Source organism: Plecotus auritus, assembly GCF_963455305.1.
Source record: "Plecotus auritus genome assembly, chromosome: 2".
Lineage (NCBI taxonomy): Eukaryota > Metazoa > Chordata > Mammalia > Chiroptera > Vespertilionidae > Plecotus > Plecotus auritus.
In genome coordinates this window covers 17,555,249-17,571,914 of record NC_137771.1, presented here as the reverse complement: position 1 = coordinate 17,571,914, position 16,666 = coordinate 17,555,249, and the positions used below count along the sequence as shown (strand labels likewise).

The 16,666-nt window shown below is 56.8% G+C and overlaps 1 protein-coding gene across 7 annotated transcripts in view; it reads left to right on the top strand.

Moving 5' to 3' along the window:
• Positions 1-16,431, top strand: part of AHDC1 (AT-hook DNA binding motif containing 1) — a 66,304-nt gene extending 49,873 nt beyond the window's left edge. For 6 of the 7 annotated variants that reach the window (XM_080653067.1, XM_080653070.1, XM_080653069.1 and 3 more), the window contains 2 exons: positions 194-5,092; positions 15,808-16,431. In XM_080653067.1, coding sequence (XP_080509193.1) covers positions 268-5,049 — 4,782 coding nt within the window. In that variant the 5' untranslated portion in view covers positions 194-267 and the 3' untranslated portion in view covers positions 5,050-5,092; positions 15,808-16,431. Of the gene's footprint in view, positions 1-190; positions 5,093-15,807 lie in introns of all 7 variants that reach the window. The other variant, XM_080653072.1, reaches the window with a different exon arrangement.
• Positions 16,432-16,666: the final 235 nt, after the last annotated feature.

Sequence of the window (16,666 nt, the reverse complement as noted above, 5' to 3'; positions counted from 1 at the left end):
GCTGTTACTAAGTGGAACTGGGGCTTGTGAGGGGTTCAGGGTGCATGTGGTGGTTTGGGAAAAGCTGGGGGTCAACAAGCAGTTTGACTTGGGGAGGGGACTTAAGAGAGGATGCAGAGGTTCATTGGGGATATGGGAAGCTGATAGGACTTGAGTATTCAGTGAGGGACCTCCTGCCTGTCCTGCCCAGTAGGTCCTGGTCCCGGCTTCTCGCACCCTCATGTCAGCCCCGGCCCCGCCTGGTGGCCCTCGGAGGACAAGGTCAGGATGCGTGTGAAGCCCCAGGGCCTGGTGGTGACTTCCAGTGCCGTGTGCAGCTCTCCTGACTACCTCCGGGAGCCCAAGTACTACCCCAGCGGCCCCCCTACCCCCCGCCCCTTGCTTCCCACCCGGCCCCCCGCCAGCCCACCTGACAAGGCCTTCGCCCACACCTTCTCCGAGAACCCACACCCACCCCCACGCCGGGACCCTAGCACCCGGCACCCACCAGTCCTTGCCAAGGGGGACAATCTGCTGCCCCCTCGGGCAGCTCGTCCAGTCTCACAGGCCCACTGCCCCACACCTGCTGGAGACGGCAGCAGCTCCCAACGTCACTGGGACAACGGGCGGGTGAACCTGCGTCCAGTGGTGCAGCTGATTGACATCATGAAGGACCTGACCCGGCTCTCCCAGGACCTGCAGCACAGCGGTGTGCACCTGGACTGCGGTGGGCTCCGGCTTAGCCGCCCGCCCGCCCCACCCCCTGGTGACCTTCAGTATAGCTTCTTCTCCTCCCCGAGTCTGGCCAACAGCATCCGCAGCCCAGAGGAGCGGGCTACCCCCCACGCCAAGTCTGAGCGGCCCAGCCACCCCCTCTATGAGCCTGAGCCTGAGCCTAGAGACAGTCCTCAGCCCAGTCAAGGCCATAGTCCCGGAGCCACGGCCGCGGCCACTGGTCTGCCCCCAGAACCTGAGCCAGACGGCCCTGATTACTCAGAACTCGCTGATGCCGACATCCTTAATGAGCTGGCCTCCCTTACTTGCCCCGAGGCCCAGCTGCTGGAGGCCCAGGCCCTTGAGCCACCATCGCCTGAGCCAGAGCCTCAGCTCCTGGACCCCCAGCCCCGCTTCCTGGACCCACAGGCACTAGAACCGCTTGGGGAAGCTTTGGAGCTGCCGCCCTTGCAACCTCTTGCTGATCCTCTGGGGCTGCCAAGCCTGTCTCTGCAGGCCCTGGACACCCTGCCTGACTCCCTGGAGTCACAGCTGCTTGACCCTCAGGGACTTGACCCCCTGCCCAAATTGCTTGACGTCCCCGGCCGTCGTCTGGAGCCCCAGCAGCCCCTAGGGCCCTGCCCACTGGCCGAGCCCTTGCACCTGGACTTATGCTCACCCCATGGCCCCCCTGGGGCTGAGGGACTCCCCAAGTACGCCTTGCGGCGCACTGATAGGCCAAAGATTCTGTGTCGCCGGCGGAAAGCTGGTCGGGGGCGCAAGGCAGACGCCGGACCTGAGGGCCGCCTGCTGCCCCTGCCTATGCCCACAGGGATGGCGGCCGCCCTGGCTGAGCCTCCACCACCACCGCCTCCACCACCTCCTGCCCTGCCAGGCCCAGGCCCAGAGCTGGAGCCGGAACCTTCCCAGAACCCAATGATTCCTACCCGCAAAAGCAAGTGCCGGGGCGTGCGCCGCATGGTGGTGAAGATGGCCAAGATCCCTGTATCGCTGGGACGGCGGAACAAGACCACATACAAGGTGTCCTCCCTGAGCAGCAGCCTGAGCGTGGAGGGCAAAGAGCTGGGCCTGCGTGTGTCAGCAGAGCCCACCCCGCTGCTGAAGATGAAGAACAACGGACGGAATGTGGTGGTGGTCTTCCCACCCGGCGAGATGCCCATTATCCTCAAACGTAAGCGTGGCCGCCCTCCTAAGAACCTGCTGCTGGGTCCCGGCAAGCCCAAGGAGCCAGCCGTGGTGGCGGCTGAGGCAGCCACTGTGGCAGCAGCCACCATGGCCATGCCGGAGGTGAAGAAACGGCGGCGGCGGAAGCAGAAGCTGGCATCTCCCCAGCCGTCCTACGCAGCAGACGCCAATGACAGCAAGGCCGAGTACTCAGACGTCCTGGCCAAGCTGGCCTTCCTGAACCGCCAGAGCCAGTGTGCCGGGCGCTGCTCACCGCCCCGCTGCTGGACACCCAGTGAGCCCGAGTCAGTGCATCAGGCACCCGACACCCAGAGCATCTCCCACTTCCTGCATCGCGTGCAGGGCTTCCGGCGGCGCGGTGGCAAAGCAGGTGGTTTTGGTGGCCGGGGTGGGAGCCATGCGGCCAAGGCAGCCCGATGCTCCTTCAGTGACTTCTTTGAGGGCATCGGCAAGAAAAAGAAGGTGGTGGCAGTGGCAGCTGCCGGGGTGGGGGGCCCCGGCCTCACCGAGTTGGGCCATCCCCGCAAACGGGGCCGTGGGGAGGTCGATGCCCTAACTGGGAAGCCCAAACGCAAGAGGCGATCCCGGAAGAATGGGACTCTGTTCCCAGAGCAGGTGCCCAGTGGCCCCGGCTTTGGGGAGGCAGGCGCCGAATGGGCCGGGGACAAGGGTGGTGGCTGGGCCCTTCACCATGGGCACCCAGGTGGGCAAGCTGGCCGGAACTGTGGGTTCCAGGGGACTGAGGCCCGGGCCTTTGCCTCCACTGGGCTAGAGAGTGGGGCCTCGGGCCGTGGCAGCTACTACAGCACGGGCACGCCTGCGGGCCAGAACGAGCTCAGCCAGGAGCGCCAAAACCTCTTCACTGGCTATTTTCGCTCCCTGCTCGATTCGGATGACTCCTCCGACCTCTTGGACTTTGCCCTTTCAGCCTCACGCCCTGGCCCTGAGTCCCGGAAGACATCGAGCACCTATGCAGGGCCCCCAACCAGCGCCCTGCCTGCCCAGCGGGGCCTGGCCACATTCCCCAGCCGGGGAGCCAAAGCCAGCCCAGTGGCGGTGGGCAGCAGTGGGCCTGGAGCGGACCCCTCCTTTCAGCCTGTCCTGCCTGCTCGCCAGACCTTCCCACCAGGCCGGGCAGGGAGCTACGGGATAACCCCCGCCACTTCCGATTGCCGGGCAGCCGAGACCTTTCCGAAGCTGGCTCCTCCGCCTTCGGCTGTGGCCCGCTCCCCCACCACCCACCCGCCTGCCAACACCTACACCCCCCAGTACGGTGGCTATGGGGCTGGACAGAGTGTATTCGCCCCAGCAAAGCCCTTTACGGGCCAAGACTGTGCTAATAGCAAGGACTGCAGCTTTGCCTATGGCAGCGGCAACAGCCTGCCCGCCTCGCCCAGCAGTGCCCACAGTGCTGGCTATGCCCCACCGCCTACCGGTGGCCCCTGCCTGCCACCAAGCAAGGCCTCCTTCTTCAACAGCTCTGAGGGGGCTGCCTTCTCTGGTTCAGCCCCCACACCCCTGCGCTGTGACAGCCGGGCCAGCACTGTCTCGCCTGGCGGCTACATGGTGCCCAAGGGCACCACAGCCTCTGCTGCCTCCTCCTCCTCCTCCTCCTTCCAGCCCTCACCCGAGAACTGTCGGCAGTTTGTGGGGGCTTCTCAGTGGCCTTTCCGGCAGGGCTATGGAGGCCTGGACTGGGCCTCGGAGGCCTTCAGTCAGCTCTACAATCCCGGTTTCGACTGCCATGTCAGCGAGCCCAACGTAATCCTGGACATCTCCAACTACACGCCACAGAAGGTGAAGCAGCAGACAGCCATGTCCGAGACCTTCTCTGAGTCGTCCTCCGACAGCACCCAGTTCAATCAGCCAGTCGGAGGCGGCTTTAGGCGTGCCAACAGTGAGGCCTCGAGCAGTGAGGGCCAGTCCAGCCTGTCCAGCCTGGAGAAACTCATGATGGACTGGAACGAGGCATCATCTGCCCCCGGTTATAACTGGAACCAGAGTGTCCTCTTCCAGAGCAGCTCTAAGCCAGGCCGTGGACGGCGGAAGAAGGTCGACCTGTTCGAGGCCTCACATCTGGGCTTTCCATCATCCGCCTCAGCCACTGCCTCAGGCTACCCGTCCAAACGGAGCACGGGGCCCCGGCAGCCACGGGGCGGACGGGGCGGTGGGGCCTGCTCAGCAAAGAAGGAGCGGGGTGGCGCAGCAGCCAAAGCCAAGTTCATCCCCAAGCCACAGCCAGTCAACCCGCTGTTCCAGGACAGCCCAGACCTCGGCCTGGACTACTACAGTGGGGACAGCAGCATGTCACCACTGCCCTCACAGTCAAGGGCCTTTGGTGTGGGTGAGCGAGACCCCTGTGACTTCATGGGGCCTTACTCCATGAACCCGTCCACACCATCTGACGGCACCTTTGGCCAAGGCTTCCACTGCGACTCGCCCAGCCTGGGTGCCCCCGAGCTGGATGGCAAGCATTTTCCACCACTGGCCCACCCGCCCACGGTGTTTGATGCTGGCCTGCAGAAGGCGTACTCACCCACCTGCTCACCAACACTGGGCTTCAAGGAAGAGCTGCGGCCGCCACCCACAAAGCTGGCTGCCTGTGAGCCCCTCAAGCATGGGCTCCAGGGGGCCAGCCTAAGCCATGCGGCTGCAGCCCAGGCCCACCTGAGCTGCCGGGACCTGCCACTGGGCCAACCCCACTACGACTCCCCCAGCTGCAAGGGCGCAGCATATTGGTACCCGCCAGGCTCAGCTGCACGCAGCCCACCCTATGAAGGCAAGGTGGGCACGGGGCTGCTAGCTGACTTCCTGGGCAGGACGGAGGCTGCATGCCTCAGTGCCCCACACCTGGCTAGCCCACCAGCCACACCCAAGGCCGACAAGGAGCCCCTGGAGATGGGCCGGCCACCTGGTCCACCCCGTGGCCCTGCTGCAGCCGCTGCTGGCTATGGCTGCCCGCTCCTTAGTGACTTGACCCTGTCCCCTGTGCCAAGGGACTCACTGTTGCCCCTGCAGGATACCACCTATAGGTATCCAGGCTTTATGCCACAGGCGCATCCCGGCCTGGGTGGGGGCCCCAAGAGCGGCTTCCTGGGGCCCATGGCGGAACCTCACCCTGAGGACACATTCACCGTCACCTCCCTGTAGTGCCAACTGAAGTGCCGACTGGACCTCGAGGTTTTGTTCCTGGGTGAGTCTGGGGATGTGGGTGCAGTGGGAAGAGGCCTGGGGGTTGGGGGCGGAGATGAGGACGTTAGAGGTTGCCCAAGGAGAAGAGGTATAGTGATGAGCAGGAAGAATTTAAGGACAAAATTGGGGGCCTGAAAACGAGCTGGGATTCAGTACCGAGTCCAGGGTTAGATTTTGGGAACAGTCTTATGGAAATGGGTTGCTTGGGCGCAGAACCCAGCACGGGACTTGGATGTTACTGAAATGGCAGGAGAATCATAGACGACAGTCTCATTCTCATCTAGTTTGGTTCATCAGGATATTTCCTTCCTTCATGCTAGGGCCTCGACAGGCACATTTGAGTCCCAGGAAACAGTCCCACCACTTGACCTCATGTAACGGAGGGCGTTTGAATGGCTCTGTGAAGGGGGAGGCAGGTTGTGTAATTGTCTGCCAGGGCCCGTCCAAGGTACCGACCCTGACTTGCTCCTTCGTTTGCCTTGGAGCTTCACTTAGTCTCAGATGCAGTCTGGCGAGGGCCAGGCTAAAGGTGCAGCCAGGATGTCGGGTCATACGCTCTCTAAGGGCTTTATAGAATGGCCCGGAGTGTCCTTTCCTGGTCACCCATGGTCCCCCCAAAGGCCTGAGGTAGGCTCACTGTGGTCGGGCATGTGGGGTAGGGACCCAGAAGGGGAGGAGGGGTCCCCCCAAAGGCCTGAGGTAGGCTCACTGTGGTCGGGCATGTGGGGTAGGGACCCAGAAGGGGAGGAGGGGTGCTGGGATCCTGCTGGGCCTGTGTCAGTGGGTCATCCCCGGGCAGGATGTTTCCTGCCTAGAGAAAGCCAGTCCCTTTCCTGAAGCCACATGCTTCTCCAAGAGCTCAGTTAAATATTGCTAGATATTTAGATGTCTTTATCAGGCGCTGTGACCTCAGTAGTTTGAGTCACAGTTTTATGATCTCAAGATTTCATGTTTTAGGAAAGGAAAGTAAAAGAGGGAAAATGTTCGCAAAATGGTAAAAGGGGAGAAGGTTGGAGAAATCATTTTCTTGATGAACAGCCTGCTCCAGAAATACAGGCACAACTGGCCCATCAGATTCCACTTTTGAACAACTGACCTGTCACAGAACTGGCTCAGGTGTGGTGGCGGTGGAGTGGGCTGGGGGCCGGTCTGAGCCCCTCAGTCTTCACCTCTGCTGCCACTGCGGCCTCCGGGGAGCATCTCTTCCTTGAGAAAGAATAGCAGAGCTTCTGGAAAGCCCCGTCCCTGATCTGGGGAGGCCATTCAAGGCCAGGGTGACTCAGGGTCCTGAAGTCATGTCAATGGAAACTTATTACACCCTCCCTGCCTGACCCAGCTCCCTTGGTGCCTGAAGGTGGCAAAGGGCAGCATGTGGGAGGCAGGAGGCCTAGAGAGGACCATTCCCCAATTGGCCATCAACTTGCTATGTGCCCCTGACCAAACTTTTATCCTCCCTCCCCCCACTCCGGCCTCTGTTTCCCCATCTGTTCAAGGAAATTTACTTTGATAATCTCTTAGGCCCTTGCAACTCAGCATGGCATAGACAATGGATCAAACTTATTGGGGGAGGGGCAGCTTATTTTTCCTCCTAATGAAGCCAGGCCGAGATTAAAATGGCCTTCCATTCCCTGTGCGTCTTATTGCAAGCAATAGAGCCACAGATCTGAAGCCGGCCAAGGGGAAGCTGCTTAGGGTTTAAAATGTCAAACTCTTGATCCTTCTCACTGGAGGGGAGATGTATCATGGATAATCAGAAATGTGAAATAATCCAAAAACCATTCCTCCCAGGCTCTGGGTGGGAAGATAAATAGGTGTGGGGGCTGGGTGTTTGGGCAGGTCACAGCTCACTGAGATACATAATGGAGCCACCAGTGAGGCCTGAACACAGGAGGAACTGGGACACCATCCAGCCCCACATTCTGGCCCTGCTCCCTGCTCAGAGCTAGGAGTTGACAACACTGTCCTCAAACCAATGCATTCAGTTATTCCAGAGACATCTGTCCAGGACGCACTACGTGCCAGGCATGGGGACACCACAGTGAACACCACGAATGAGATCTTGGTCCTCGGGGGAGCTTCCAGTTTAGAGGGAAAGACAGTAAACAGAATGGTGCAAAGCCTTTGGGAAATACCACTGTAAGAAGGACTGCAAAGAGAAGAAAAGCTAGGCCATGGGACTGCTGCAAGCTGACCAGATCCTGAATCTGATGCTTCAAGGATGGAGCGGGAAGAGCATTCTGGGCAGAGGGAACAGCAGAGGGTAAAGCCCTGAGGCAGGAAGGAGATCAGCTTTGAAGCCAGTAACGCTGAGTGAGGGGGCGAGGCAGGCAAAGCCAGAATGATGCCGGGCATAGGAAGGAGTTTGAGCTGTATTTCAAGACAAATAGGGAACCACTGAGGTGAGCCCTCAGCTGGGACGTGCCAAGGGTCTCAGTGGAGCAGGGCAAGTGGTGAAGGAGGGAGACCAGGCAGGCACTGCAGATGGCTCTGACCAAGGCCATGGTAGAGCTGTCTCCCTTTATCTGAGATGACACACCAGTTCCCTCTCCTAAGACAGCCTTCCAGTGCCAGGCACTGATTAAAATCTTCGTGGGGACGAGGAAGGTTGGGGATACAGGGACGTAGAATGGTGAGGAAGAAGAGTTAGCAGAGGGGGTGTCACTGTCAACAGGACTTCAGCAGAGAGGACAGTGACAGGCTCGTTCACCAACAGACTGAGCACTCTATGTCGGGCACGGGAAAAGCAGTCCTTCAGCTGAGCCACATCTGGAGCCCCTCCATGCCCATCCCAGTGCCAGACGTGGGGAGACAAAGCAGCCATGACCTCTGTTCTCAGAGGCCAGCGTCCACCCCAGGAAGCTAAAACACGTACACAAAGAACCTGAACACACCTGGTGGAGGGTGGCAGGTGCCAAGAGGCAGGGAGCAACAAAGCTTGTGCTCCGGGAAGGTGGGTGTTGAGGTCAGAAGTCATCTCTCTGCCCCTTTGGTGGGAAAAGGGACACACTCTGTGCTGGGCTCTTTGTACAGCACGACTTGCCTGACCTTTCCCAGCAGCCTGGGCGATGAGTCCCCACCCTCAATCAGGGAGTTGAGGAAAACAGGTGCAGCTATGGACTTTGCCCAGGGGATCCACAGTTAGTAAGTGGTGGAGCCAGCATTTGAACCCAGTTCTGTCATCACCCCCACCCCATATCCCCCGCCACACTGCTCCCTCCCCACCCCACACCCCTGACTCCCCACCCACAAAATGACAGATTGGTTGGATGTTCCCTGCAGCTGTTCCTGGGCCTGACATTTTAAATGGATGTTGAGGTTCTGTGGAAGAAGCTGCATTTTAGCTCGACCTTGAAGAGTAGGCAAGATTTGGACACTGGAGAATGGGGGAGGGGCATTCCAGGCAGAGGGAACTGTGGGCCAGGGCAGGTCGCATCCCAATGGGAACTAGAAGAGGAGAGCTCAGAGGAGCCAGAGTATAGAATGTGGGACCAGACTGGTCTGGGAGCTGGGACAGAATAAAAGGGGTGGGGGTCGCGGGCATCTGGGCCCTTACAGACATCTTCTCGAGTCCCTTAGATGGAGAGCAAAGCCAGACAGGCTGGCTCCTTGTTGGGCCCTACCATACCCTGGGAAGAGGGTGTGAGGGTAGGAAGGGCCCTTCAAGGTGTTCAGGAATCTTGAGTCCCCCTCCCTCCCTACTCCCTCTCAGGCCTGGATCTGAGTCCAAGAGAAATGTCACAGGTCTTCCAAGGTTACACCAGCTGGGGCCTGACCAGAGCAGGAAGCAGTCTCTAAGGCCACCATCCAGCCAGGGTCAGCAGGCATGCCCGGACCTGGGCCAGGCCCTGGCTGCTCTGGGCTTTGTCTCTTCGTGTCTTGAAACCTCAAGAGGTCACTTGATCTTGCCTCTGGCTCCGAGCAAGAAGAGGCCCTCACGTCAGGGGTCAGCCAGCCCTGCCCTGCCTCTTCTGGGCTCCTCTTCTCAATCCCTGAGGCCATCCTCCCTCCAGTCCTATCTCTTGCCTCTCCTGCAGCCATTTTCAGGCCAGGCCTTCTTGTTCTGAGCCCTCATTTCCTGGAAATCTAATCTCTCCATGAACATGCCCTCTCACGCTCCTTCTCTCCCACATCCCTGTGGCCCTGGAAGAAGAACCCAAGGGAGCAAAGCCCTGAAACGGGGGGAAGCGGGGAGGAGGGGGGAAGAGCATGCCTGTGGGCACAGACAGGCCTCTGTGCAGAATCTGATTCCATCTCAAACCAGCCAAGTGACCTGGTGAGTCACGTCACCTTGCTGCATCTCGTATGAGAATTAAATGCGATTACCCGTGAAGCACTTAGCCGAGTCCCTGGCACAGGAAGCACGTAATCAGTGGCTGGTAAATGGGGGGATAAAATCCTCCTCGCCACCTGAATCCCGGGGCCTCTGATCCAATCTGTGTGAGTCACACACCCCTGACCTTTTCCTGCTTGCTCAGGACGCTGTAGCCAGCACTCCTTCATCTGCTCAGCCTGATTCCCTCCGCGGAGGGACCTGGTATCTATCTAGTGTGGATGTGGGGCTTTTGGTGGGAGACGAAATGCTACCTGGGTCTTTGCCTTAGCAACTAAGTTCTCCCTGGGGAGCCAGAGAGACAAGGTAAGTCACAGGTCTCGCCCCAAGGGACCTGAAGCCAAATGCACATCCAGGTCAGCTAGAAGCCCTGCCCACACACGTATCCACACCAGTCCTCTCTCTCTTGCAGAGAATCTGAAAAAGATTTCCTGTGGCTTTGTAACAGGTCATGGTTTTTCCCCTGGCAGATTGGCCACCTTGGTCACCATAACGTCTGCTGCCGGAGTGCCCTCTGTTTATGCTGGAGGGCAGAAGGAAGTAGATTAATTCTGTATTCAACACACATGAACCAGACACCTTTCTGGGCCACGCATTGCAGCTAGTGCTGAAGGCGCCACTGAACAAGACAAGCAGTGTCCTGCCCTCATGGAGTTTGCAGCCTATAAATAGGTGTTTATTAAAAGCCTCTGTGTGGGCATCCCTCTCCAGGGAAGGGAATGAAACACCCCCACCACAAATACCAGGGACCACTTGTGAACCACGAGCAGGGTGTGGGCAGTGCGGGCTTCCTGGAGGCAGAAAACGGGCCTTGAACAAACTTGAGACTTCAGAAGCTGTAACGCCAGCTCAGCCGCCTGGGCAGAGCACCCAGCACCTTCCAGGTCTCTGCCCCAAATCTGTCTCCCCTGCCCTAGTCCAGTGGTTGGCAAACTGCGGCTCGCGAGCCACATGCGGCTCTTTGGCCCCTTGAGTGTGGCTCTTCCACAAAATACCACGTGCGGGCGCACACATACAGTGCGATTGAAACTTCGTGGCCCATGTGCAGAAGTCGGTTTTTGGCTCTCAAAAGAAATTTCAATCGTTGGACTGTTGATATTTGGCTCTGTTGACTAATGAGTTTGCCGACCACTGCCCTAGTCCATTCCCTCCATTGCTGCCACCAGAGTGTTTTGTTCTTCCGTGCCTGGTGTCTGGAGCCCCCAGAATATTTACTGAATGATTTGATTAAAACATTTGCTCCTATGACTTCATTGCTTAACACCTTCAAAAACTTTTTTTTCTTTTTATTGATTTTAGAGGAGGTAGGGCGGAAGAAACATTAATGTGAGAGAGAAACATGGTCAGTTGCCTCCCTCACGTGCCCTGACTGGGGATCGAACCCACCACCTTTTGGTACATGGAACAATGCTCCAACCAACTGAGCCACACAGGCCAGGGTGCCTCCTCCCCTCTCCAGCCTCCTTCCCTACAAAATAAAGCCCAACTTCCTAGCTCGGTATTCCCGGTATTCAAGGCTTCTTTTTTGACCTGACCCCGACCTCCTTCTCACACGCGCTCCCTTTCCAGCTTTGGACTGGAATCAGGAGTGGGGGGCAGGGCGCCTTCCCCAGCGTGCCCTGGGCCTTTGCTCTGGCTGTTCTCTGGCCTGGGCTTCCCTTTCCTACCCGCCATCCATCTCCCACCTGTCAGCTCCTATCTTTCACTCAGACATCACCTCCTCCAAGAAGCGTTCCAGGATCCTTCCCAGGCCCAATTAATCTCCAAACCTTTATGCATCCGTGACAGACCTTCCTGGGAATGTCCTCCCCACGCCATCAGCTTCTTTAGGCCAGTTACTCATGTCAGTGCACTGTCCCCATCTCCCTCCCCAGTATCTCATCATGCCTGAGACATTTCAGGGTCAGGGTTTGGGTTTTTTTTGTTTTGTTTTTTTTCCCTTGAGTCAAAGAACAGTATGTAGACTAGGGAGAATTGTGAGAGGAAAGGGTAAGTGTTGGGGAATGGGTAGAAGATGATTTCTCTCAGCTTCTGTTATCAGATACGCTCCTAAAAGTGGGGCAGGGCTAACAGGGCTTTCGGAGATCTCCAAGTACAACCCACCCAGGCAAGGACGCACCACATGGTAGCGTCAGGAAGGGCCCTTGGGGATCGCAAGGTTCCACTTTCTTGTCCTTTAGCCTCCATCCACTTCAGCTGCATCCCAACACATACCCATTGGTATCACCTGTCTACACAGGCATCTGTCAGGAGATGGGAGAGGGTGAGGATGAGACTCCCGAGAGGTGGGAGATGGACACAAGGCCACACAGCTTGGTGGGCGGCCATGGGTGTGAGACCTGTTTGGCCCTGTAGCATCCCTGTATGCCCAGCAGTGGAGGAAGTGGGAGACCCCTAAGGAGGGAATGAGTGGGAAAGCTAGAGTTTAAGAAGCACCTCTCTGGTGGACACAGATTATTTTATTTACTTATGTCTAATTAATCATCACCTGAGGATATTTCTTCCATTGATTTTTAGAGAGACTGGGAAGGAGGGAGGGAGAGGGAGAGAGACACATTGATTGGTTGCCTCCCACACACACCTCAATTGGGGCCAGGGATTGAGCCTGCAATCCAGGTACCTTTGACCAGGAATTGAACCCATGACCCTTCTGTGCATGGGATGATGCTCTAACCATTGAGAAACACTAGCCAGGGCTGGACTCTGATTTTTTTAAAACTTCCCTGGAGTGGGGAGGGGAGCTCCTCCCCACAGCCTGCCCATTCCCAGTTGGAAGCCCCGCCCTCCTCGAATCTCTCTCTCTCAGGTGTGACCAGTGTCCTCCACTTCGGAGGGGCTTGCTGGCCTGACTTGGCCTGAAAGTGTCCTAAGGGGTAGATTAGCCTTTGGGCAGCTGTGGCTTGCCTCTGGCCACTTGTCTCTGGAGCCCTTTCTCAGCGCCTGGAGCTCTCCCCGCTTACCTGTCCAATCCCCTTATTTTCCAGAGCAGCTGAAGGCCAGAGAGGGAAAGGGCTTTTCCCAGGTCGCACAGCAAGTCAGTTCCGTTCCATGGACTCTTTTGGCCTTCTGGTCCGCTGCCCTGTTTGATGTTGAGGCCCCTTCTGGAGGGCAGTGCCTAGAAGGTGGGGGTTAGATCTTAGCCGTGGCCTGCAGTTAGTGGGTGTGAATATATGCCTGCTGGTTGCTTAAATGAACATGGAATGCGTGCTCCTTTAGTGGGGAGAGCAGCTCTCTCCAGACAAGCTGATTTGTACATGATCTGCAGCACTTTGAGTCCCTGCCCAGCTACCCCTCAGTGCCAGCCCCCGCTGACAGGCAGAGACCATTTAATGCCCTGACACCTCGGACGGTAAAACTGCTAGAGCACAAGGACTCCCTGGCATGTGACTGTAGTCCTTCATCATCGAGGCACTAAAAGGTTAAGTCTCATGAACAATGGCTGGTGCCCTGGGGCACTAGGCACCTGCTGGTGTTGGGGATACAGAGGTACCACACAGTCTCTGCCCTGGAGGAGCAGGGAAGGGAATGACAAGTGCACTGGTAGCTATGGTAACAGGGTGGTCTGAGGCAGCACCCAGGAGGTGTGCAGGACCTGAGCTGGACCTTGACATGCTGATCAGACTTAGACCCGTCTTCGCTATCTTCGCTGTCGTTCAGTCAGCACACACTCTTGACCCCAGCATGTACAGGGCTCTGCTCAGCAGTGAGGAGAAGAGCCACAGTGCCTCCTGCCAAGGCTGGGCTAGGCACCCCTCTGGGCCCCCGCAGGGCTTCCCTTGGCACAGTCCTCACCTCCCTGCATTGTAATTTCCTGGTTTGGGGTCTGCTTTGCTTCCTTCTCTGCTCCGTGAGCCCCTCAAGGGCAGGGACAGCAGTCTTGTTCTCTGCTTTGTCTCCAGTGGCCAGCCCTGGGCCACCTGGCATGTCAGCCTTGGTTCCATTTTGTGGAAAATTGAGCCTAGTGAGGTCAGGGTTCTACATAGCCACAGCGTTCTCCATCCTCCCCTGCTCAGGAGCCTCTGGATTCTATTTCCCCTCCCCCGCCATCCCCCAGATTCTGGCCAAGTCATGAAAGCTGGGGAGGGCGGTGGGAGGAGGAAGGTGAGACAGGATGGCTTAGCAGAGGGTGAGAAAGCCTCCCTGCTGCCTGGCCACCGGCACCATGGGAATGGTTCTGGCAGGAGCTGCCTGCTGGGCTGAGATCACCATGGAGACCCGGCTTGGAGAGGGTCACTGGCAGTGGCTAAGGGCTGGAGGGGGTGGGGGTGACAGGGATTTGTGAGGAGGCTCCCAGCCTGCCCTGGGGCCCTTCGGGGGAGCAGGAGAGGCTGGGGTTTGTTAGAATCCACTTGCTAAGTGGTTTGGAGCAGCCCATTCTAAGTCTCCCCCTCACTTGTCTCCCCAACACATTATACCCATCACCCCAACAGGAGGTTCCTTAGCTTAGCAGCTGTTTTTAAACTGCATAGAACTGTCCTGCAGATCGGTGCCTCCAGCCCTTCAGCTGCACCTTTCCCCCACATCTAACAGTCCTGCTAATGGACACCCTGCTTATCTCTGCAGCTGCTCCTGTTTATCACCCTACCTGTGGCGAACTGGCATCCATCCCACTGCACCCCTTGCCCCAAGAGTCGCTTTTCCACCAATCCCCCCAGTCGCAATATAGCTGTCACCCTACCTGGCATACCTCTTACCCCTGCGGTTAATGTTCCATCCTCCCCTTCCCTGCAGGGGACCTGACAGCTTAACAAAGATGCAGCTCCCACCCTCCCCTCACATCTCTGTTTGCCACCTGGGCTGAGGCACCTCGGTGGGGTGCTGCTCCCACCTTTCGGGAACCCACCTGGGTCCTCTGGCCTTGGGGGAGTGCTGGCAAGTCCAACCTCAGGACAAAAGTCTTCCCCGGGGCTGACTGCCCAGCAGACAACAGCCGAGGCTGAGCAGAATTTAAATGTGGCCTGTTGGGAAGGGAAGCCAAGAAGAGGACAAGGGAGGAAAGGCTTTCTGTGACTGCTGCTTCCTGCAGGGTGGGGGATGGTGGGCTGGCTGGCTGAGGAGTCTTCGAAGGTGTTTTTAACACCCTCACCTGCCCCTGAATTCCGGTGGGACGGCCCCTCACCGAGTGTGGGAGATGTGAATTTCGGGGCTCGGAGAGGACAGAGCGCTGAAAGGGTCAGGCTCATGACTGGGAGTCTTGAGAATGACTGAGCCCATCCCTGTCTCTCTGGGCACCTTCCTGCTCATCCCAGCAAAGCTGGGGTCTGGGTAGGGAGTCAGTACCCCAGGCCCTTCTAGGGAAAGGGGGTACTTCAGCCCTCCAGTGTCTGGCGATTGTAGGGACCGGGACTTGGGAGTTCCTGAGCTTCGGGAAGGCAGGAGGTACAGCCAAACACAGATGGTATTGTGTTGGGCAATTTCTTTATTCCTTTATTCAGACAGACTTCCTCCTCACCTCACCTCTCTAAGGAACAGAATGGCATTGGTGGGGGCTGGGAAGAGGGTTAGATTTAGAAGAAATTAAAGCTGTAGTTCACACTTGTGCTGTGCTAAGGCCCCATCTTCTCCATTATGTCATTCCTCAGAACAGCCTCGGTTGGAAGAATTACTAAACTCATTGTTGCATGAGGAAACCCAGCCTTGGAGAGCCTAGCTGGCCCAGGCCCCAGGAAAAGAATAACAACTAGTAATTAGTGTCATTTATTATGCATTTAATCTGCCTTGAACCACTAAATCCTCCCAACAAACCTATGGAATAGTTCTGTTGTCCCCTTTTTACAGATAAGTAAACTGAGGCCCACAGAAGATTCACCAACTTGCCCAAGGTCATAGAGCTATTAATGGTGGTGCTAACGTTTGAACTTAGATGTGTCTGGTTCCAGAGTTCAAGTTCTTTTTTTAAAATATATTTGTATTCATTTCAGAGAGGGAGAGAGAGAGAAAGAAACACCAGTGATGAGAGAGAATTATTGATTGCTGCCTACTGCACGCCCCACATTGGGATCGAGCCTGCAACCCAGGCATGTGCCCGGACTGGGAATTGAACCATGACCTCCTGGTTCATAAGTTGACGCTCAACCCCTGAGCGATCCCAGCCAGGCTAGAGTTCAAGTTTTGGATCTCCAACCAGTTACCCAGCACATCCTTTACCTCTCAATGGAGTAGGCCTTGGACCACACATGATTTTACAGATGGGGAAACTGAGCTCAGAGAAAGCCAGAAGCAGCCCAGAGTTTCATGGGGAACTGTTTGGAGAAGGAACAATGGGGTTAGCTTCTCCCAGAATCCTGGTAGGAACTAGGTGGGGTCTCACACTTAGCCTCCCTGTTCTCAGAGCTCAGTGTCTGCCTGCCGCTGACTTCTGCCTCTTCTCTTATGTTTCTTTGCAGCTTTCAGAAAATCAACGCCAAGACCCCTCCCAGCGTCCACATCGTCCTCTGGCAGGAGCGCTTGCCCCTCTGCCTCCCGCCCCACCCCACCTGCACCCCCTGCAGCCCCATCTCCTCTAACCCCCTCCCCTTGCCCATCTCCTCCACGCAGAAGCCCAAGGTGAGCCCTTTCTGCACAAAACCAGCAATTGTAAATACTTTTTAAAAATGTACAAAACTTAAAAAAACAAAACACAGTTTTAGAAAAAGACAAAAAAAAGAGAGAGAGAGAGAGCGAGCGCGTGCAAGAGGTTGCAAGCGGGGCCTCGAGGTGTCCAGAGCCCCTGCAAGTATGCACTGAGAAATTTATCTACAGGTCGTTTGACAAAAATGAACAATATCCTATTTATTGTATATACTGTTTTATTATAAATCGTGGATTGTATATTGCATTCTGTAAACCTGCTGTGGTCCCGTGGTGTGCAAATTCGCATGGTGGGGGGGAGGGAAAAGAACCTCTTGCGGGAGCTTTTTTTTTTTTCTTTCTTTCTTATTTTTCACTCTTTTGGGTTTTCTCTTCTGTTGTTGTTGTTGTTTTCTGTTGGCAGGACACACCCAAAGATCCAAGTTTGTATTAAAAAGAAATGAAAAAAAAGCAAAAAAAAAAAACAAAAAACACACACACACCTTGTGTCTTGTGAAAGGGGTGGGTGGGTGAGTGAGGGTGGGATGGAAGGGGCATGCCTGGGTTTTGTCACCAGCCACTGGGTCCCCAGAGAAGTTGAAATACTGCCCTGTAGTCCCTCCCTCTTCGTTTTCCCTTTTGCCTGAGATCTGAGTCACCTTCACATCTGGGCCCACTACCCCAATTCCTCCCCAG